The sequence below is a fragment of the Octopus sinensis genome, unplaced genomic scaffold, assembly GCF_006345805.1.
Source record: "Octopus sinensis unplaced genomic scaffold, ASM634580v1 Contig12511, whole genome shotgun sequence".
Lineage (NCBI taxonomy): Eukaryota > Metazoa > Mollusca > Cephalopoda > Octopoda > Octopodidae > Octopus > Octopus sinensis.
Window position 1 is genome coordinate 76,453 of NW_021832606.1, and position 23,756 is coordinate 100,208.

General features: G+C 41.2%; 3 protein-coding genes across 3 annotated transcripts; 2 read left to right on the forward strand and 1 right to left on the reverse strand.

Annotated features, from left to right (window-relative positions):
* Window positions 1–10,310: 10,310 nt before the first annotated feature.
* On the forward strand, window positions 10,311–10,772 carry LOC115229371 (myoferlin-like). Its single transcript, XM_029799735.1, has one exon. The coding sequence runs from the start codon at window positions 10,311–10,313 to the stop codon at window positions 10,770–10,772; it is 462 nt and encodes a 153-aa protein (XP_029655595.1).
* Window positions 10,773–10,901: 129 nt separating this feature from the next.
* LOC115229372 (dysferlin-like) lies at window positions 10,902–12,463 on the forward strand. Its single transcript, XM_029799736.1, has 3 exons — window positions 10,902–11,075; window positions 12,157–12,254; window positions 12,295–12,463. The coding sequence occupies exons 1-3, from the start codon at window positions 10,902–10,904 to the stop codon at window positions 12,461–12,463; spliced, it is 441 nt and encodes a 146-aa protein (XP_029655596.1).
* An 8,194-nt stretch (window positions 12,464–20,657) lies between these two features.
* LOC115229373 (vegetative cell wall protein gp1-like) lies at window positions 20,658–21,425 on the reverse strand. Its single transcript, XM_029799737.1, has one exon. The coding sequence runs from the start codon at window positions 21,423–21,425 to the stop codon at window positions 20,658–20,660; it is 768 nt and encodes a 255-aa protein (XP_029655597.1).
* Window positions 21,426–23,756: the final 2,331 nt, after the last annotated feature.

Genomic DNA, 23,756 nt, shown 5'->3' on the forward strand with positions numbered 1-23,756 from the left:
CTGGGAGAATATCACATGTAACATTACTAATAAATGTGTTAAAAATTAACTCCAAGAGCGAACTGAAATCCCCGACAAGTCCTAAAAATAATAAGACAGACGACCTGTCATGAGCAGCCGACACAACCGGCACCACAAAATTGCATTCGACACGACACACATTGGCCAGTGAAGTGACCATCCCCACCCCCACAGCCAACCTGTAATCCCCCAACAACTCAGACACGCCAGAAAATGCACAAGACAAGGCCCCACTATTGACAAACGTTTGGAGAGTAAATAATCGGTTGAGAGGATGTGAGGACGACAGAAAGGGGAATGGGAAATACAAATGAGCGTTGGCAGTCCAAAAGACATTCCCGCCGAGCATTGCGTCTACATCCATTACATCACCAATTAACCATCGGAGGACGGACCCAGCCCGTTCAGTTGAAACCCCCGCAGCCTCAACGGCCCTCCGTGGAAATACCGGTCGCAGAGGTTGGACTCCCCCGAACCAGGCAAAACAATTCCGCCGCCCAATTTCAACTCGATAAGCTACACAATCATCTTATTAATATACGTATTTTTCTATCGGTTCGACACACGCAAGCAACGAAACTTCATTGCTCACAAAACAAGTATCCCCTCCCAGTCCAGCCAATTCCTAAATATATTACAATTATTAATATTGGAAATATATCGATGTGGAGACCTGGGTTAACTTGAAAGCGAATCCGGGTGTGGGGACGAGGAGATCCGCACAAGTGGACGTAGAGAACACGTGCTGGAAAATAAAAAGAATATTACTTTGATGGAGGACTTGAGACTGTGTCCGAATTGTCCCCTCACGTCGAAGGATACGTCTTTCCCACCCAGTCCACCCAAATGTCTCCACACTCCCTCCCAACGAAGGCTGTGAGTACCAAATCGGGAGTTTGTCTGCAGTTAAGGGACCCCCTAACCAAATACTCAGCCAAGATCCCCGTTCCCGTAAGTCTGGATGTGTTCCAATCATGTTCCTGACTTTGACGGAATAACTCAATAGATATTCTTAATATTTCTACCAAAAATGACCACCTTTTACTAAGATCAAAGCCGAATGGTTTCTCGGCCTTCAAAGAGAAGCTTTCTCCCTCAGTCCCACAACATAGGAAGACGACAATTCCTCGCACCTTCCGAGCGTGTTGGGCATATTCAGACTCCAGCTCTGCACACTCAGTGCAATAACAAACCAGAAAAGAGTCGGATTTGCCAGTAGACACGTCACAACTTCCCGTCAGTCGGCCTTTCTCCTTCACATCAAAGGTTATGTCGTAAAGTGAAGGTTCCTCAGTGTTGGTCGTACCCACCACTACGTCAGTCTTGCTGAATATTCCCAGAGAGTCCAATTTGAGCTTAGTTTCATGGGCCTTGGTGATCATCTGCCTTGATTAGATCTAGTGGGGTCACCAACGTCCTTCAAGTTCGAACATTTGAATAAATCACGAATGTAGTTTATTAGGAAATGTCGTGATGTGCGCGATATTCCATCAAAGTGCACATTTTCCACAAAAGCAGGGATATTCTCTAGTTTGGTTATATTCGCCGAGTCGTTGGTCATCTATAACGTGGATAACAAACACGCCAAAAGTTGAAAATTTTATTATAATCAAAAATTTGTATCAAATGTCTGAAAAAGAAATGTAAAATATTATTTCTAGGACCTTAAATTACAAAATACAGTTGTTAATAAAAATGTGGAATCTGGTCTATGGCGCATACTCGGAGAAAGAATTCTTTTTTAATGCTAAAGTCATTATTAAACAAATTCTAATGAAACCAGAAATTGCGTTTTTGCGGTTCGTTCTTGACACAATAAGTTCGCTAAAATTCGAAATATTTAAAAAATAGGTTTGTCCTCGAATGTCCATAACTATTTCTGAACCGACTCAAAAAACAATTTTACTTCGAGTGGTTGTGCCAAAAACTAGTTCCGAAGTATTCACTTTGGTCGAATTTAGAAAGTAATAGAAGTCTGCCCATCCGCCTCCATTTGGGATGTCAAAACTCAAATAATCAATGAAATAGGCCACGTCAGTAAACTCGGAGTTTGACCTTAGCAGACTTTGAAGGATCCGTACAACTATGAGCTCCATCTCCACTCCAGACCCTACCGGGAGGGGGCGTTCCTGGAGGAGTCCAAGCATTTAAACGACTACCAAGTCGAATTTCCGATTGACACGATCACGGTTTGCCTACAGGACTAATCTTAGTTCAAAAAAATGAATATAAAAAGAAAACTCGGAAAAGTTTGATTGCCATTTCACTTTTAGAAAAACCTGTCAAAGTTATTGAGTCACATTAAAGACAACAACTTGGAAATGGTCAGGAAAATCATTTCGTTGAGGTACAACATCAACGTGATCGACAAAGAGTCCGGAGGTTTGTCGTGTATTGTAATTGGTAGAGACACCATTGACCTTGGCCTCGCAAATCGGGGCGACGAGTTCTATAATCTCCGAAATGCACAAATATGGTGGATGCTTGTCTTATAGAAATGCCGAGTCCTTCGCTCCTCTCCACAAGGCGGCCCAATGCAACAATTTCCATGTCATCAAGGTATAGTAACGCACTCATCCTAGACACTCGTACACCTGGGGGGCTCGACCCTCATCAGGGACTGCTTCAACCTCACTCCTCTCTACTATGCTGTCAAAAACATATCAAATCCAAAGCTGATTCAATTCCTGCTCGAAAACGGGTCTCCTGTCAATTGTGTGGACAGTACTGGCAAAACAGAGTTACATTACGTTTATGGTCTGCTTACTCACAGCGCAGGCTTGCACGTTTTGTTCCCTTGAGGCATTCGAGTTGCTGTTGAATTACGGGGCTGACATCAACGCGGAGGACGCAGAGGGCAACACTTGTCTTCATATTTGTGTCAAAATGAATAACGTATTTCCCACTATCACCCTCAGGCCACGGCTGTAGAGTTTTTGCTTCGAAAGGGGGCCAATCCGGGACTGTTAAACTTGGCGATGATGTCCCCGTACGACCTCGCTCTAAATAGTGACAAAAAGTCAATTTTGTCACTTTTTCCGGGAAAAAACAGTATTTCAGCAACTCTGAATATTAGTGACTACGAACCCTAAAGTCAGGTCTGACCGGCCTCCAAAACTGAGTCAACTAAAGTCTAACTGTACGATGATTTCTGCTTGGGAAAGCACGAAGAGTATGAAATTAAGTCCAAAGTCTTTCATGGGTTCATTAAATTCACTTTTTTCAAAAAAATCAATTCTATCAAAATACTCACTCAGTTCTGTGTCAAGTTATCTTGTCGTGCCATAAACCTAAAGGACTGAGACTGGACTGCTCTGACTCGATCGACCTCCAGTCAATGGAACCGACTGCTAAATCATACGTCACCAAAACGCTATGGTTTTGCAGGCGATTCAGAAAATGTGGAATAGTTATTAGAGGAACTACAAGTTTGACACGTGTCTTTGAAGCTTGATAGAGAAAAGGAAACCAGAAGACCTTGATTCGGGGTTCTGTTCGATTCCGTCGTTCACTTTTGTCGAGTTAGTGGAGAAAGGGTCTGAAGAAATAAAGGCTGGTTTCAGGAAAAATGACTTTCTACTGGAGGTTACTCATATTTGTCGTCCATTAGTAAGATTGACGGGGTCGACGTACGATGTATGCACAAAACCAAGGTCCAAAGCATTATTCGCCAACGTGGAGTTGTTCAAACTTATAAAATTGCCTACGTCGAAGGCTCTGATGTGGCTGAGTCTGAGTACTTAACAAACCACTACGAAAGAACTCTGTCCACATTGACAACATCAAGAATTATTTCAAAGTGACAACTATGGTGTATTTTAGGCCAAAAACCACAACTAGAAAATTGGAAAGTCTAATGAAGGACTACCCTCCTCCGGATACCTTCTCTTACGAGACAATAAAGACAATTGTTTTGCCCTCTTCTTTGAACGCCCAGACGCGTATAATTCCCAAAAATGACATTTCCCCTCCTGAAGAGTTTATTTCAAAATTCCCAGAACGTGTTATATCAACTCCGAAAAAAAATTACACGCTAATCAGGGAACTTAAGCAAGTACTAAAAACAAGACAATTGCGAAAACAATCCTCACTTCCTCAGGAGATCAAATCTGACCGTTTGAATCAATTCAGACATAAAACTCACTCCATGTCCTCGCAAGGTGGAGAATCTGGTTACGTAGATTCTGTGAAACAGGGAAACGTGCTAACATACTCCACAAATTCCGATTCTTTCAACCACGGTGAAAATGGAAATTCTATCAGACAAAAATTATTTTTAAAATATGGAATTGATCCAAAATCTCTAGATGAAGACACCAGTGAAGGGGTGGCGATGCCCGTCAGTAGCAAAATCGCATATTCATCTCAGGCAACTCTCCCAACGAACACGAGAGCAAGCAATAAAAAACAGGATTTGACTTTGACACTGTCTTCAAACAGAATATCAAGATGGGTCGTTGGTGACATGTCGCCGCAAGGCTTTAAATATACCAACTTTTAAAAACCAAATAACTTGTTCTTATCGTTAAAAGCAATAAAAGTTATTTTAAACCCGCTATATTAATAATCAAACTGAGTCTGTATGCTCTTTTAATTGATTTACTAGTTGAATTCTATAAAAGGGTTTATATTTTTAAATTAAATCAGTTTATGAGAAAACCTTCAGTATTGTAGGTCTAGGGTCAAATGCTCGACCTCATCTAAGGTATTTACAATTATTAAAGTTTTTTAGGAGAAATTTGATTTCGATTATTTTTTTGCTTTAAATAGAACGTTTTCGTGGGATTTATGACAAATTATACTATTCTACAACAAATGTCGGAACTTAAACTTAAGGGAATTTTAGTAGATTGATGATTCCTATTTGTACTGAGATTAAATATTTAAGAGACCAAATTTAATTAATTAATCAATAGAATTTTTTTTATTTGAATGCTAAAAGAGAGCTTTAATTGAGTCATTCAGAAAAATATGAATCAATCATTAAAAATCTGTTCTTATTCAGAACCACTAAATTTCATCAAACTCAGTGATCGCCTTTCGCTAGGTGACTGTTATTATATTTTGAAAATTCTATTTAGGCAATACTAATTAACTTTTTCTATAAAATCCTTAGACATTATTGATTATATATCAGGAAGGGATAATTTCTCAAGGAAACAGACAAAGTAACTCCAGATGTTCTGCAGTCATAAAATCGTATTAAAAATTAATTTAGTAAATTGTTATTTAAACATCAGCTTGTTTAAGAAAAGGAAAATTCGATTAGCGAAGTGACGCTCAGAAAAATATTTAAACATATGTGACACTTTTTTAAGCACTCGTGTGCATAATGTCACTCGAAATAAGCAACCTACAATGTGGAGATACGTCAGCCTTTGGCGACATTCTCGACATTTACCTCAAAATAAAATTCAAAGGTTAAACAAATTTTACTCCAATTAGTCAATTTACTTGTTTATATCATTTTTAGGACGCAAAAAACAGACTCAGGTAATCAAAGGAGAGACAAAACCAAGATGGACTGAGGTTAAGTCGATGACTGTAAAATAGAAATTATATTTTGCTGCTGAAGAACTTAGAGAAAGCGATGAAATCTCGATCACAGTTGTTGAATGGCAGAGAATAGGCAAAAACAAGTAGTACGTATAATAATCTGTAGGCATATTGGTACTGTTCAAACCATGTTGGAGGAGGTCGTTAAGACGGGGTCGGCAGAATATCACCTTTTACTCGAACATGACAAGGCCAAGTCCGCGGTTTAGTAGCTTGAATATTCACCATAGTCCGTTTTTGTGGAGTTTAGTGTAAAATACGAAAAACAAGGCATTGGTTCGAATGAAGCTGAAAGAAAAGCATCCTTTTATCGTATTTTTGAAAAATATACTCCTAAGCTCTCTACGACCATATTTTGGACACCGGAACGGAAAAGTCTGAACAATTTAAAGAATCCTCAATTCGAAAAGCTAATTTTCTGAACAATTTATCGTCCAAAAAAGAAACTTTTCAGGTATTTTGGATATTATTTTACAGGATTTAGGTGAGGGTCAAAGTTGTTGGGGCCCGCAACCTCCAGGGAGGAAACATAAGGCCAATATGCAGAATACTCTTTGGCCGCAAAAGGAGACAGACCAGTGCAAAAAAGGGGAGTCAAAATCCAGAATGGAACCAAATTTTTTATTTTAATTTGTACATTTCACAAAAAGATTTGATGGAAGAAATATTAGAATTTCAAGTTTAATTCTTATTAGATTAATCCTTGCAGGTTTTTGACTCGAAAAAACTCAGATCAGATGCATTTATTGGTGGCTTTAAGGCACTTTTTATTAAAACTAAGCTAAAAGTGTGACATTGGAATAATCTACAAAGAAGAAGCCCACGCATTCGTCAACAAGTGGCTATTTCTTCACGTACCAAACGACGATAGTCCAAAGGGGTTCTTAAAGACTTGTGTAGCGATTGTGGGCATTGGAGACGAGCCTCCAGTCTTTGTGAATTGTTCCGACGATGACATTGAATCGTCTATTTTTAACTGTCAAAATTATAGGAATCTATTAAAGCCTGCGGGCGTAAATCTACGTCAGCATAATTTGGCTCTCAAATTATATTTGGCTGAGGATTTATGTCAGAGTGCTATAAATTGATTCTAATTATATTTAGTGGATTCCCAGTCTTATTCCACAATGAGAAAGTTATTCGGAGTAACAAAAGATGCCGAGAACTACGTCGACCCCTACGTGATTTTTTCTTTTGCGGGGAAAAATGTAAATATAATTTTGATCATTTTAAGGTTAAATCAAGTGTCCATACCGGGACTGCTCGTCCGGATTTTATGGAAAGACTAAACATTAGCTTTATGGTAAATTTCAAGTCACAATTAGTTTCCTTCTTTGTGCGAAAACTTGAAAGTCACAATTATGGATTGGTTGTAAAAACTTGGTAACTAATCTTCAGGGATCGGATTACCGAAGATGATATAATCGGAGTATGTCCTCTCGCACTATCTACAATTTCAGCTTCTGGAGAAAATGGTTCATAAAGTTGTGAATAGTCTGGACAGGTTTTATGCCCACGTTTGGTCCTGCATATGTCAATATTTATGGTTCACATCGAGAATTCAAACTAATGAACAACAAATTGGAATGTCTTAATAAAGGAAAGGGGGAAGGCTGTTCATATCGCGGAAGAATTCTATTCGAGCTACAAACAGTTCCACATGAACAAAAAATGACCCAAGTGACTCCTATCCCTGAGGAAGAACAAAAAATGATTTCTGTTCTTTTTTATAACTAAACACAGAGTTATATGGAAAGGCATAAATACATTTTATATGGCATGATTCAAAGTGCAAACCTTATTAAGGAGAATAACGGACTTGTTCACTTTGAAATTAGCATTGGTTGTATCAGAGTTTTTATTTAGGAAATTATGGAAATAGTTTCCCTGAAAAAATATATCCGACGTCAGTCACAGGACAGTTCTCTCCATTTTATGACGAAAACAATTATTTTTATATTCCATTCGGCAGCAGAAAGCCAGCATTGAGACTTGAATGTCATCTAGAGGACATTACTTACCGAATTGAGGCAAGTAATCAACTCAAGTATATTCTCAAAAAATTGGTATGCCCTTGAAATAATAAATTATAGACTTTACTCATAGTTCATATTCAGGAAAACCATCGAAACGACATTGAATATTTGAAACAAGCGAATGATGCAATTGTAGGGATTCGCGATTTCATCGACATGTGCCAGTTGTATTAACCCCTTCATTCTTAAGGGAGGACATCCCGACACTTGGAGGAAGAACAGACACTCTACTTGACATTAAACTTTATGAAATGAGGAAAGATAGTCTGAAAAGTATTGCACTTCGCGCATTGAAATTGATGCGGACAGCAACTCAGATTCAAATCGTTCTCGACGAACTAGAAAAATATGCCTATGAAATACAGAAGCTTATAAACGACGTAAAACATTCGAAATAAAGATCTTAGCCACAACTGTCAATCCCTGATGTTATCATTTGGATGATTTCTGAGCAAAAAAGAATTGCATTTGCTAGAATAAACGCTTGCGAAATATTTTACTCTGAGCATAATTTGAGGATTGGAGAATTTTGTTGGAAGAAAAAAAAGATTTTCCTATACGTTCACGTGATTAAATCATCATTTCAGAGACCTGCACTCAGGAAAAAATATAAACATCAACTGGCCAAGATCGAGGTTTACATGTGGCTAGGTCTTGAGAAATTTAACGACAAGTGGAAGGAGAACATTGGAAACGACATTTCCCTTGCAGCCTATATGGATACTGTTACTTTACAGCCTTTATTTGCAGTACGAAAACCAAAGCCGAATTCCGGGAATCGGCAAGTGGACAGATATTTCAATCTCCAGACCTAAATTTTCCGACATTACTGGAAAAATCAATCTGGCGAGAGATAAATTTCAAATTCCAGAAAATTGGAGATGGGAGGGAAATTGGTTTATTGACCGAGTAACCAGGTTTTTTGTACATTTAAATTTAGCTGTGACGTTGGGGACAGTAGGGAGATAGAAGAGATCTTTCAATACCAGGAAAAAATCAGTGGAGAAATATGGCAAGACTCGTCGGTAATAAAGTAATTCAAATTTTAAAGGAACTTCAAGATCTGGAGGAGGAATGGGATCCGAATGAGGGTTGGGAAGTTATCACGGATAGACAAGTCGACGACGAAGGTTGGGGGTTGCTAATTTGGTAGGGTGGGAATATTTTGAGGGAAATAAGGTCTACACTCCACATGAGCGCTCTGAGCATACAAAGAGGCGGAGACTCCTCATAAAATACAAGAAAAAGACAGATTCTCCAGAACAGGTGATTCTATCAAAATTATTGGCAAGGAGAGACAAAGTGATGACGCGTGGCAATATGCAGCCTTATTTACTAGCGACTTTCATTTAACAAAGAAAAAATCGGACACTGTTAGAAGAAGGCAGTGGTTGCGAAAAGTGGTCCCCGTCAACGATGAGTGCCTATTCTCGCTTGGGACTGTTCACGTAGTCCACCCTTTAAATAAATTTTAGTATTCTACGCTCACAAAAGCCCCAATTTTTTATTTTGAAATGAAAAGTAAGTTAGAATTAGCATTTTTAGAGTTCTACACATTCCAACTACGAGCATATATTTTCCAAGCAAAAGATCTTATTGCTCGGGATACCAGCGGATTTTCGGGTTTGGAATATTATTTAAAACATTCGATCAGACCCATCAGCCCTGGTGATCTTCTTTAACCAGAGCATGGAGACAAAAGTCATCAAAAAAACTCTTTCGCCGATCTGGGACCAGACGCTAATATTCAAGGACGTCCGAATCTATGAGAACATTGACTCGATAAAGAGCTGCCCTCCAGAAATAGCGGTGGAAATATTTGATTTTGATCAGCTGGTAAGCAAGTGCCTTCAATGACATTTATAAGGGCTCAAATGAATTTGTTGGCGTCAGTTTCTTTACTCCTTATTTGAAATTAAATCAAAAACAAAATGAAATGGATACTCGGCTATCCTGGAGTCCAATTTTTCACAAAGAACAAGAGCTTGGACAAATTTTGGCAGCCTTTGAACTTATACAAGTCTGTAGTGTTGATAATTTTAGCTTTACGGTGAAATGCCGCCATTTCCACCACTGAAAGATAAAAGATATATCGTCCCTGCAGGAATTCGTCCCGAAATGCAGACATTCCAAATCGAAGTTTTAAACATGGAATATTTAGATAATTGCCTGCGGTCTTAGAAACATGAAACCCTATCATTTTATGGCGGTGGATAGTCCCTGCGTCGAGTTTGAAATTGGAGGCAAAATCGTTCATTCAAAAAAAATCAAAAGCATCAAGAAAAAACCAAATTTCACCGAACCATATTTGAGCCAAGAAATTGTAAAGCACGTGTTTTCATTTCACTAGTATCTCCCAAAAGAGGAGATTTATTGCCCTTCCCTGAATATCCGGGTTCGTGATCACCGTGAATTTGGTCGTAAACCAGTGGTCGCCTCTTGCTCGATCTCAAACCTTTTACGTTTCCGTAATTCTAGCAATCAACCAATTTTTGCTCTGCCGCCGGTAAAAACCAAAAGATTGAGTATTATGCAAACACGTGTTATAATTGGTAGATAATGACCAGTCTGATACAAACCTTGACCTTAAAATTGACAAGGCTCAAGTCGAAAAACAAGTAAATCTCTTTCTTAGTATTGTAGACCCTCGTAATTAGAAAATCGATTAAAAAATCCCGTTGCATTCAAGGAAAGGCAATGTTAGCACAGGAAATTGACTGGTGGTCTAAATATTACGCGTCTGAGGCAAGATATGATAAATGCAAAGGGTATCTCCAACATGGATTCGACACCATTATTGTTGGCCAGTCTTTTCATGTTTGGCAGATTTACAATCAACAACTTGAAAATTCCGAAAACTACGACAAATTCAGAGATTTTTGCGATTCTTTTCAACTTACTCGTGGGAAAACAAATGAAGACGAAGAGTCAACAGACGTCGGGGAGTTCAAAGTAGATTTACATGACTATATTCAGGGACTCTTCAACATAATTCCTTTAAAAGATGGAGATTTTGTTTCAAGCCTCAACAAAACTTTGTCTTTGTGGGAATTTCCATATTCTACGTTCAAGGAGTGCATTGTCAGAGTCTACATCGTCAAGGCCATGGATCTACAATCTCGAGACCTCTCCGGACTAGTTATTGCTAAATTGACTTAACGTGCCAGTCCGATCCCTACATTCAAGTCCAACTCGGTTCCATCAAAGAATCCAACAGAAAAGAATATATTCCTAACACTCTTAACCCCGTATTTGGAAAGTAACAATAAAATGCTTACTTATGATAGGATGTTTGAACTGAAAGCCAAGATCCCTATTGAGAAGGATCTCATCATCAAAGTGAAGGACTACGATGTGATTGGAAAAGATGACACAATCGGGAAAACAACGATCGACCTTGAAAACAGACTTTTTACAAAATTTAGAGCCTCCTGTGGTCTCCCAATAACATACTGCATGTTTGTTGATAAAATTAACTTTGAGTGATGGGCCAAACGTGTGGAGAGATTCTCTAACTCCGATGGAAATCCTTCAAGATTTTTGTGCCAAAAACTTTCTTCCAAAGCCAGAAGTGTTCAATTCTGCCTTAAAAATCGGAAAAAACAATTATTTCTTGGAAGATTATGGTTTTCAGACAAATACGAAATTATTCCGTAGAAACAAAGGGGCAGTTGCATGAATATTTCGGAGAACCAATTCAACGTTTGGCTTTACACATTCTTCGCAAATTCCCCCTCGTAAAAGAACATGTGGAGACTCGTCCACTTTACAGTCCCCTGCAGCCTGGAATCGAACAAGTTTTGATTTGGGCATTAAATAAAGGGCAAAATAATGTTATGGATAGACATCTTCCCGCTTGATTGTGGGGTCATTCAACCACCGATTGACATAACTCCGAGGAAACCCAAAAAGTGACACAACCCATTTCATGGTTAGATTTGTCTTGAGAGTCATCATTTGGAACACGACCGATGTGATCCTTCAAGACACGAGCTTCACTGGGGAAAAAATGAGTGACATATACGTCAAGGGGTGGATATCTGGACAGGACGTGCCTCTCAAAACAGACGTGCATTACAGGTACTTTGAGTTATGGAGGAGATCTCTCGACGGAGAAGGAAACTTTAATTGGCGGTTTGTCTTCAATTTTGACTACATGCCAGCGGAAGGTGATATTGTAATTCAAAAAAAAGTGAATTGTCCTATTCAGAAATTTAGAAACATTTATGGAGTCTCGACTTTACTGAGGAACGCGTGATTCCAAAACTAATTATTCAAATATGGGACAACGACAAATTCTCCGCAGATGATTTTTTGGGTACACGTTTTTGGCAAAACTTGCAGGAATGGTGGAGTTGAATCTCAATTCACTGCCAAAACCGACATTGAAGAGCAAGCATTGCCATCTCGACCAACTTGAACAAAAAAACCTATTCGTTTCGCTGTTTGAACAAAAAAGACTAAAAGGATTTTGGCCTTCCTATAACCTTGAACAAGAAAAACCAATTTTGGCTGTAATCGATCCATGTTCTACCATTGACAGGGAAAACTTGAAATGGAATTGGAACTGCTGACGGAAACTGAGAGCCTCGAAAGACCTGCGGGCATTGGAAGAGAACTCCCAAACGAAAACCCCCATTTGTTACCTCCAAAGTATAAAAGAGCTATAAATATTCGACAGTCGCCCTTCGACATCATTTTTCTGGTTGACGTCACCCTGGAAGACCTTTCGACATATAATATGGCGAAATTACAAATGGTACATAATAACGGGGATCATCTTGGGACTATTGGCTGCCTTTGTTGTCATTATCATTTACACCATTCCCGTATTTTCAACGTCCAAATAATCTCTAGGGGGCATCAGTCAATAAACTTTTTGGTTTCCAATGATAATAACTGACTAATGTAACATTTTGTTCAGTAATTCAAATTTACAATTGAATTTATCTCACTACTAAGCACATTAATTACCCACAATGCTGAAACAAAAAGGTGTTTATAAAACAAATAAAAAACCCACGAATATACAACTATCATGTAAGCAACCTTCCAAAGGATCCGTCAGAAAGCCACGATCTTCTGAAAACCTCCGTACTTTGACTTTGTATACAGACGTGTGTCGATGGTCACTTTCCTTCCCAGGAATGACACACTGACTTTACCCTTCAGCAGGGAGTCTGATTTATAGGAAAGCAAGAGTGTCATGACCCTCCACTCAGCTTGACAACTATGAATTATCACAACATCAAAAAATTAAAATATTAAGCATCTCTAATTAATAACACGTCGTCTAGGAGATATGTTTGTCACGTGAAATGTAAATCTATATAGCAGATAAATAGTTATAATAAAACAAGGAAAAAATGTTACTTAAGGGTGGCATCCTTAAAAGTTGAGCTTTCAGTACAAGAGAGAGCCCGGACTGTCGAAAAGAGTAATTAAGAAAGAAATAAACAAAATTAAAAAATAAACAAGAAACGAGGATATTAGAAATTAAAAGATCAGAATCCGTGTGTTTGAATTTGATCGGCAGTGGCATATTTATGTTCTACCAACAAAGCCTTAAGGCGATCGCGGTGGTCGCCCAAAAAATGAAGGACGAGGCCATATTTGTCATGATTGGTGACACCAGCACCAGTCGCTAGTTTCTATACGTGTGAACAAATCGAGACTTTTTTGAAGAGCTTCGCAATTTGTTCATAGTCTAATTTTTTATCAAGTCCCTGAACGTAAGTCATCGTTTTACGAGATCCTCGCTGAATAACACGAATGTGAATAACAGATGATAGTGAATCTTCGAACGAAACTCCAAAATCTGAAATAAAGTACCAAAGACGGACCATCGAGTTTGCTACTTTTCATAACACACAGGAGCAACGTGAATGTAATAATTTATTTTATATAAACTGATGGATATAAGATTAATTAAATATTATTTTAATGCTTAACTATTTATTTGCCTATATAAACTTAAATAAACTGAGTACTTCATGTTCTTTTCGTTCTTTATTTTCCATCAAAGATTTTGATTGATCAGACCATAGTACACGTGATAATTTATTTGTCCGTCAGATTACATAACACAATATAATCAGATTACATAAAAGTGATTGATAAGTTGCCAAGAAAGCTCGATTCACAAACATGCAGGAGCATCCGCACAAGTTTGTAAGCGAGATCCTCTGTCTTTGCCAAGAAGATTCGCTGCATCCATATTCCTTCGAGCGATAAGGAGACCGACTCTTTCAGGAATTTCGATGTTTGTGGTCGGAAGTCTTGAATGTCAGAGGAAGAAAGGAATGATGGACGGCGAATTGATTGTAATTCTCGGTTTTGTGGCCTTCAGGAGATGTGAATGAGAGTATCGCAGAATGGGGACCAAGTGTCTGTACAATTAAACTTGGATTAAATTTATTTTATCAGTTTCGATTATTTTATAGCGTTTAAAGGATTATAGACGAGTTTTAATTTGTTACAATCCAATAAAATTAATAATCATGTGATTTGTAATACAAATATTAACGGGATAATTTACAAAGTAAACATACACCATTATTACACTAATTGATCAGGTAGACAATTCACTTATCAAATAATTGTGTAAAAATGTGTCAATACAATTAATGAATATGGCTAAATTAATACAACAAAAAGGAGACACAATCAACACAACAGAAAGCATCTCTCACTACTATTTCAGTTCGACAACTAGTTTAGCTGAGGGTTTCCTATTCACAAGTAAACAGTCTACTTTTATTTATTTGCTATCAGATTCTGATTAAACCAAACCTTATTCAGTGCCCAAATTGCCTTTGAAACCAGCCGGAAGAGCGAAATTTTTGTAAAAATTAGCAAAATTTTTGTAAAAGAGACCACTAAATAGACCGGACGTCGCCTGGACTAGATATACACCGATTTTTAAATACATTGGCAGAAACATCCCGATTGGAAGCAGGAACAACCGAAAGAGACACGTCAAAATAATCTCTGTGTTTATTACTTCTTAGTCGAAGTCGACGTTGTTCGAACTCTTCCTGATCACTGCCAGATTTATCATCTGCTCGACGCGAGCACAGCGGAGACATTATGGAGTTGAGTAACTTTCTTGATCTCGTCTTGAGACCTTTTTTCTTCCTATTCTTTAGCCTATCACCAGGAATTTCCTTGGGGAAGCGAGGACCAACATCTGAGAAAGTTGTTAATTGAGTGTCAGAGGCATAAACATAATGGAATATTGCTCCTTCAATGCATCATGAGGGAAACACACGACCTTCAACATCACAACCAACCTCCTCAATGGAAGGAACAACTGAGCACACGCCGGGCCTCGGCAACTCTTAATCGAGGACTACCTTCCAATATCCGATCCAATAACCTATCAGAAGATAGTCTGGTTGGGTGAGGGGATGAACAAACTACAGACATAAGAAGAGCAGGACAACAATCGTTTTCCATTGCATCGAATGTACCACTCGATCGAGCAATCCGTTCAATTTCAGCTTCAAATGCCTCTACTTTGAGAAGGAGGAGAGAATTGCTTTCCAAAACAGCCGAGTGGGAACGAAACAGAGAATGAATACGATTCTCCAAAAAAGTATTCGGTGGGTCAGCACAATTATTGTGAGGAGGCTGAAAGGACTTTAAATTAGTCGCATTTAGTTGAGTCTCCATTATAGACGAATCAGGATGTATTTCACTCAGATGGGAGTGTTGGAGTGTTGATGAGAAGCCAATGGATCCTTGTTATTTTCAGTTTGACTTCATCAAGTCTCTATCGCAGAGGCAATGGATGTGAACTTATATGTTCCCCTGTCCAAAGTCTTATATTGTACCTGCCCTACCTTTCTTCTCTAAAAGACGTGATAATTGGAGAAGACAAGCATCCTCTTTGGTTTGCTGGCCAAACGCGAATCTGTTCTCTTACGGTCCTGAATGACCGTATAAACAATTTGAGAATCCTTTTCCTTCAAAAATTGCGATAATCAGAGATCCTGGCAGTTTAATCCTATCATCATTTCTCTCATACAAACCAGGAGGGACTTACAGTGACACACACATAAAGAGTAGACCACCTATTTCTGGGCATCCTAAAAAGTTTTCCAACACCTTTGAAAGGAAATATTTAATTCTATTCAAGGAAAATCTTATGCAATATGTAATGATTAATATATTTAGCACGTTTGTAATTTTATTTAATAATTGTAATAAATTACGCAATCGTGTATTTTGAGTTTTGTTATGAGGACAAGTCGACATATAGAAGTATATATTTTATTTGTATTTCAGACTAAAAAATCAACAACTGTGCCATCGAGAGGCACTAATCCAACACTTCGAAAGACGGGAGCAAGTAAATCTATTTTTAAATCAGACATAGCGACCAAAAAGGCAGAAAGGAAACCGTGGGACATACGAGGCCGGCTCGAAGATTTAGAGCTGCAATTCGAGTCAATAAACAAGGAGAAGACGGAGATTTGCTCAAAAAAGGAAAAGAACTCGACTGAACTGACCAGCAAAATATCGTATTAATAAATATTCATGTTAAGATTATTAAAACAACAACTCAACGACTTGCACTCTCGAGAACAATCCAAGGATGACGAATTGAAATCACTCGAGAAGGAAAGACAGTTTCTAGTCGAACAAATAGAAAGACAATGCGAGAATGTTGAAAGAATAACAACACTTACTGATTTGATGAATGTACTCTAGTTCTCTCACTGTAGGCTGGAGTGTGTCAGTCTAATAAGAAAGCCCAGGTCCTCTCAGCCGAGTGGGCTACCAAGAGTGATCAGTTAAAGAAGGAGGTGATGGAAATTGTAAAATTATCAATGAAAGTGGAATTTTTAAAGGGAGGATTATTGTGATGAGGTTTCAGGGGGGTGTGAGAGTAGTCTGTCTTGTCAATTCTCCTGAATGCGGGGAGGCGATAAAGATCATAAATTCCCAGCAAATCTCAACAAATAGTCTTCCTCTCAAGCAAGTATAATTACTTTTATTCACACACAGTTGAATGGAAGGAGGGATATACGTCCAAATAATTACAACTTTGACATTGTGGTGTGCGGAGAATATTCTGTGGACCAATCTCTACTCAGAGCAGCCGCATGGGGACAGAATGTGTGTGTTTGTGTATATGGACAAACCTCGGAAAGATTACTACTTCAGTCTATTGAAGAAATAAAAAAGCTGACGAGTGAAGTGAAGAGAATCGGGGGAGAGTGTAGTCTGTTTTTCTCTGCAGTGGATTTTGAAGATGGGGACATGATAGACTTGCTTCAAAATAGCAGTCGAATCTCTAAAGAGGTGTCTACTCTATGTTTGGATGAGGATGTCCTTAACCTCGAGTTTGGAGAGAAGAGGTTGGGAGTCCACCGTGTCTTTCAAATCACGATATTTAATAAGAAGGCAGAGAGGAACGGATTCTTTACATTAGTGGACCTGTCTGTGAATGCAGTGGACTCATCAACTGACGACTTTAATGAACTGTGTTGTGCTCTGGCTGGCAAGAACACAGTCATTCCACGTCCCAAGACTAGGCTAACCAAGCATATGGAACACATTTTGGTGGCTGGGTGTTTCGTAGTATTTCTCGTCGGTATATCTTCGATGTGGAGTGATATAGAACAAACTATACTTTCCTTGAACTATGCCAGAAAAGTAGAGATTTGGGTATATATTACTAGATCTATAAAGCACGTGTCATCTGAATGCACTAAATTAATCCTTCCAAATCAATCGAATTTATCAATATTATGTTTATTGTAGATATGTAGCCTGGCGGATTGCCAAACTGTTTCCCCGGATAATGGCAATCGAGAACCTTGCATTAGCCAGTCCGCCTCCCAGGGTGCGCATTGAGATTTTGGCTCCGAGCTTGCGAAGGAACTTTTCAGTTTTTGGACCGAGAGCACCCGACGTCTCCGCCGCGATCGGCACCACGGAAAAATTCTCCGAGAGGGCAGAATATTTAAAAAGCTTTAAATCTTCAGCCTTCTTAGCTGCAGATTTAGCCTCCAGAGCACACGAAGTTAAGTGAGAAGCAGAAAAGGTGTCCCAGCAGGTTGCATCCCATACGAGGCCTTTTCCGCCTTCAAAGGGAAAAAGGGTTATCCCGTCAGGACGTTTCCCGTCGCCGCGGTCAAGACCCGGTGGTTCGAGAACCGAAGGAAATCCCGCCGAGTCGAGGGCCCTCCGTATGATGTCAGCATAGCAGAGTGCCTCGGGAAACGTCCGGCACTCTTCTTGCACAATAAAGGGTGCAGACCGAAAGGGTCAACAGTGCAGCCACAGCGGCACGTGTGCGGGACACATTGCCTTAGTCCGAGTCGCAGAGAGACTCCGATCCTTACCGCTTCATCGTCAAGGAGAGTGCCAGAAGAGGAAGGAAAATTTTTATTTTAAATAATTAGTTAGAGAGGCTGTTAGTGAGGTAACATAAGGAGACCTTCGGCATTCCTGCCTTTTCGGTCCAGCACACACGCTCGCCTCTCTACACAACCACAGGTTAGGACTTACCGTCTTACCTGCCACCCAGTCATTATCTTCTCTAGGACCTCAGGGAGGCCTTTGAGGGACAATTCCTGGGCGTTGGAGAGCTCATCACGCCATCCTAAGCCATAGGCTAGCCGGATGGCTCGTCTTCTTACTTTCTTAAGCGCGTCAACGTACTTCTCCCTGTCCTCGCAGAAGTGCCAAGCGTGCACGCCATAGGTTAACACGGGTAACACCATGGCGTTGAACACACGAACCAGGCACCTCTCCTCAAGTGGAAAGCACGCAACGCGCCTAATCGCAGCATTGCACGCATTTTAGTACGTGCAATGTGATCATCGAACTTACCTGACTGCTTGAAGACCACGCCCAAGTAAGTCGTCCGATCAACTACAGCGATCGCTGACCCGTCCAGCGATAACCTAGGGATAAAATTAGTGTAACCCCTCGTCCTTTTACAGACTTTAAGGACACTGCACTTGTCCACACACATCTTTAGACCCCTACTCCCACACCAGTTTACAAGTTCATCCACAGCAACCTGTAGCCTACGACACGCACACTCTGGTTTCATCGACTGATCCCAGAGGATAATGTCGTCTGCATAGATCACCATTCCAGTACGAGCATTGACTGGCATAGGTGCAGAGGCCATAAAGATATTAAACAGTGTGGGACTCAGCACAGAACCCTGAGGGACCCCGCGAAGGACTGTTGCGACTTTAGAAAAGACCCCCTGGTGTCGCACGACCTGACCGCGAGATTCGAGGAACCCCGACAGCCAGCGCCTTAGACACGGAGAAACCCCACACGTGGCGAGGGAACTCCGCAGGCCGTCGTGCCACACCGAGTCGAAGGCCTTTTCTATGTCAAGACTAACTAACATACCACACTCCCTTTTCTGGAGGGCGTTCTTCATTTCGGAAGACACCTTCCACAAGCAGTCTCCACATGAACGACCCTCCCTGAAGCCCCATTGGAACTCCGGGAGGGCGTCAACCACCGTCAGCTCCTCCAGGAGCCTTCGGTGCATGATCCTTTCTAGGATTTTAGATATAGCGGGAAGCAAGGAAATGGGCCTATATCCCCCGGGGACTTCATGAGGCTTCCCAGGTTTTCCAATGAGGATTACCTCAGCCACTTTCCACCTGGAAGGAATCATCCCAAGTCGCAAGCTCCCGCTAAACAAAACCTGTAAGGCCGTGATCAACAACGGCGGGGCCTTTTTGAAGATGGACATAGGGATCCGATCTAGCCCCGCCGCGGTGTTCTTACTTCGGGAGATCGCTGCCAGGATCTCCCTTTCGGAAACTTCGCCTGCATCGACCCTTGATATGTCCAGCTGGCAGCGCTTGTCCCAAGACAATACCTCCTGGATAGTAACAAAAGACGACGTCTCTACGAACTGACTTCCGTCAGTTCCCGAGATGTTTTGAGGTGGGTTGAAAATATATCAGCCACCTCAACCGGGTCCGAGGCGAGGGTTCCATCAGAGCGCTTAAGGCGCACTGACTTTGCCTCCCCTCTCCCCGACAGGCTCTTCAGTTGTTTCCAGAAGTCCGGAAAGCGCGGGTCCACTCTTTGGCAGGCCCGCTCCCACCGTGAACTTTCGTGTTCACGGATTTCCCTCCGGATCTCCCTTTGAAGCCGGCTGATCCAGCCGCGAAACCAGACACGGTTCTCCTGGTAGACGCATTTGTCCCGCAGTCTGGACAGCCGGCGCTTGAATCTAATTTTATTTAGCACCCGGTACGGGAGCGTGGAATGTGCCTGGCCCTGTACTGGGTTCTGTTTGAAATTATCTCGCATATAATCAGACAGGGCAGCATTGATTCCATTATCTAACGCCTCCAACTCTCGTATGTTGGCGCAGGTATTCCCACCAGAAGTGAGGGCAACCTGCTGGCCATGAACCTCTCCAGGTTGGCCCAGGAACCGGACCGGAGGTCAAAGTATCCTGGGGCCCTTTGAGGAACTGGCTCACGGAGTTCGTGCAATAGAGGCAGATGGTCGCTCCCAATATCAGGCAATAAGATTGTGTTACTAACCCAATTTAGCATCCCGGGGCTGACCAGAGCAAGGCCTAGCCAGTCTTGTCCTCCCCGCGAATCGATGTGGTTTGGCTCGCTTGAAGATCTGAATTCCACCCGAGGTCTTCAACCAGCGTCTTTAGAGCCAAACCATGCGCGTTGGTTACCCTGAAACCGAGCTCTTGGTGCTTGGCATTCAGGTCCCCAACGACCATCGCCTTCGGATGCTTTCCAAAGAACTCCCGTACGTGCCAAGAACACGCCGTAAAGTTCTTCGAATACATCGCCCCTAGGTAAAATGTTAAATTACCTATGCGAATCCTCACTTGGAGGAATTCACATAGGCTACAAGAACATAAACCTGAGCTCCGGAGAGCAAGGTACGGCTTGTAGAAGAGGCTAGTTCCAGTGCCACATGTTGACCCCTGTTTCCAGGGTATGTGACAGCAGTTGTAGCCATCAACTACGTACCGATCCTGCTTTAACTTTGTTTCGTTGACCACCAGGATGTTGAGCATCATATCGGCTCCTCGCCAAGGATCTTCTTGGCCTCGGCATAGTTGCGGCGTAGCATATCCGCTACACTGCACTTCATCTCCCTACAAAGTGTTATCAGGCGTATACATAACTCCACCGCAGGACTAACACTGTCCTGCGGCACACGCTCGCAAGGGGGTGAGTGCAATGGCATCTCCACGTATGGAGGAAGCCTTTTCGCCCCCAGGTTTTGCTGGGCGGTGTCACCTGTAGCCGACTCGGAGGGCATCGCAGGCTTCGGCATCCGAGCTGACTCGGATGCTTTCACCCGCTTTGCCGGCTTTGTCGGCGACGGCGGTACCGACCCGCTAGCAATGTGGCTCGCAGGCTTCGCCACCCAAGCGGACTTGGGAGGTTTGGCCTGCTTTGCCTGTTTGCCAGGTTGTGGAGCGGGGGCCGCGACGCTGGGGGTGCGGTGGCTTGCAGGCATCACAGGCTTCGCCACGCAAGCGGACTTGGGAGGTTTGGCCTGCTTTGCTTGTTTGCCAGGTTTTGGCGCTGGGGCCGCGGCGCTAGGGGTGCGGTGGCTTGCAGGCTTCACAGGCCTCGCCACCCAAGCGGACTTGGGAGGTTTGGCCTGCTTTACCTGTTTGCCGGTTGGTTGTGCGGGGGCCGCGACGCTAGGGGGGCGACTTACCTTCGGGATTACATCCCCACCAACCTGTCGGGTTGCCTCCTTGAACTTACGACAACCCTTGAAGTTGGCAGTGTGTCCTAACTTACCACAGTTGACACACTGCCTCACCATAGGTGGTGAGGGGCATGTCTTGCGACCATGCTCCCCACCGCAGATTAGGATGACGCTCCACCACTTCAAGAGGCGGTTACCCTGCTTGAAGGTGCAAGGGCAGAGGCACTGGGGTACTCCCGCTGTATGTGTCCTAAAAGATCATTATCCTCGAAGTCCCGGGGGACCCCGAGGAGCAGGACTCTTACCTGCCTTACCTTTCGTTCAATCCTGACAAGCCGATGCATGCCAGGACCGAACGGGCTGGACTTCTCCAGCTCTCCTTTAAAGCTGAAGAAGTCCTCCTCCTTCTCCCACCCAAGCAGGAATTGGGTGGGCTCCCTCTTCAGGACTCTATACCGCCTAGATGGCTGTATAGAGTCAAGCGTCCCCAGGATCTTTATGACCGAGGCCTTTCCACTGGTGGGAAAGACCTCTAGTCTAGCCACCACGCCGAAGGTAATTCTACCCCCGGCGCGAGCGGACTTCTTCGACGGCGGATCCATCTCCGAAGACGAATTGCGAGAACCTAAGTTGTTAGAAATTGGACGGCAAGCGACACGTTTAGGTTTCCCAACGGTACGCCAGCCGTCCTCATGGGCTACCTGAGCAGGTTCTACCACATCCCCTTCTGTTCGGGATGGCTTTGCACCCCTTTTTTCTGCTTTAAGATTGTCATTTTTGCGCATCACAGGAAAAACGACCATGCTTGCACGCTACAATTTATTCAACCTGATCCTCTGAAAAAATGAGCTCGATTGATATCACACACGTGGAGAAATGAGTAGGGATCTTTATAATTACGCAAATCTTGCTGAAAATTTTAAAACGCCAGACTAGAGTATATAAAAAGGATTTAGACGGGCTGTAAAAAGCGCATATTATCCAGAAATATTTCAAACTGATCCCCTTAAAAAATGAGCTCGATTGATATCACACACGTGGAGAACTGAGTAGGGATCTTTATAATTACGCAAATCTTGCTGAAAATTTTAAAAAGCCAGAATAGAGTATATAAAAAAAATTTAGACGAGCTGTAAAAAACGCATATTATCCAGAAATATTTCAAACTGATCCCCTGAAAAAATGAGCTCGATTGATATCACACACGTGGAGAACTGAGTAGGGATCTTTATAATTACGCAAATCTTGCTGAAAATTTTAAAAAGCCAGAATAGAGTATATAAAAAGGATTTAGACGAGCTGTAAAAAACGCATATTATCCAGAAATATTTCAAACTGATCCTTGAAAAAATGAGCTCGATTGATATCACACACGTGGAGAACTGAGTAGGGATCTTTATAATTACGCAAATCTTGCTGAAAATTTTAAAACGCCAGAATAGAGTATATAAAAAGGATTTAGACGAGCTGTAAAAAGCGCATATTATCCAGAAATATTTCAAACTGATCCCCTGAAAAAATGAGCTCGATTGATATTCACACGTGGAGAACTGAGAAGGGATCTTTATAATTACGCAAATCTTGCTGAAATTTTAAAACGCCAGAATAGAGTATATAAAAAGGATTTAGACGAGCTGTAAAAAGCGCATATTATCCAGAAATATTTCAAACTGATCCCCTGAAAAAATGAGCTCGATTGATATCACACACGTAGAGAACTGAGTAGGGATCTTTATAATTACGCAAATCTTGCTGAAAATTTTAAAAAGCCAGAATAGAGTATATAAAAAGGATTTAGACGAGCTGTAAAAAGCGCATTTTATCCAGAAATATTTCAAACTGATCCCCTGAAAAAATTAGCTCGATTGATATCACACACGTGGAGAACTGAGTAGGGATCTTTATAATTACGCAAATCTTGCTGAAAATTTTAAAACGCCAGAATAGAGTATATAAAAAGGATTTAGACGAGCTGTAAAAAGCGCATATTATCCAGAAATATTTCAAACTGATCCCCTGAAAAAATGAGCTCGATTGATATCACACACGTGAAGAACTGAGTAGGGATCTTTATAATTACGCAAATCTTGCTGAAAATTTTAAAAAGCCAGAATAGAGTATATAAAAAAGATTTAGACGAGCTGTAAAAAGCGCATTATATCCAGAAATATTTCAAACTGATCCCCTGAAAAAATTAGCTCGATTGATATCACTCACGTGGAGAACTGAGTAGGGATCTTTATAATTACGCAAATCTTGCTGAAAATTTTAAAACGCCAGAATAGAGTATATAAAAAGGATTTAGACGAGCTGTAAAAAGCGCATATTATCCAGAAATATTTCAAACTGATCCCCTGAAAAATGATATACTGCCCACCAAAATATATTTTACCGCGCTAAACAAATTAATTTAATGTTTCTTAAAACTAATTTATAATTTATTAATAT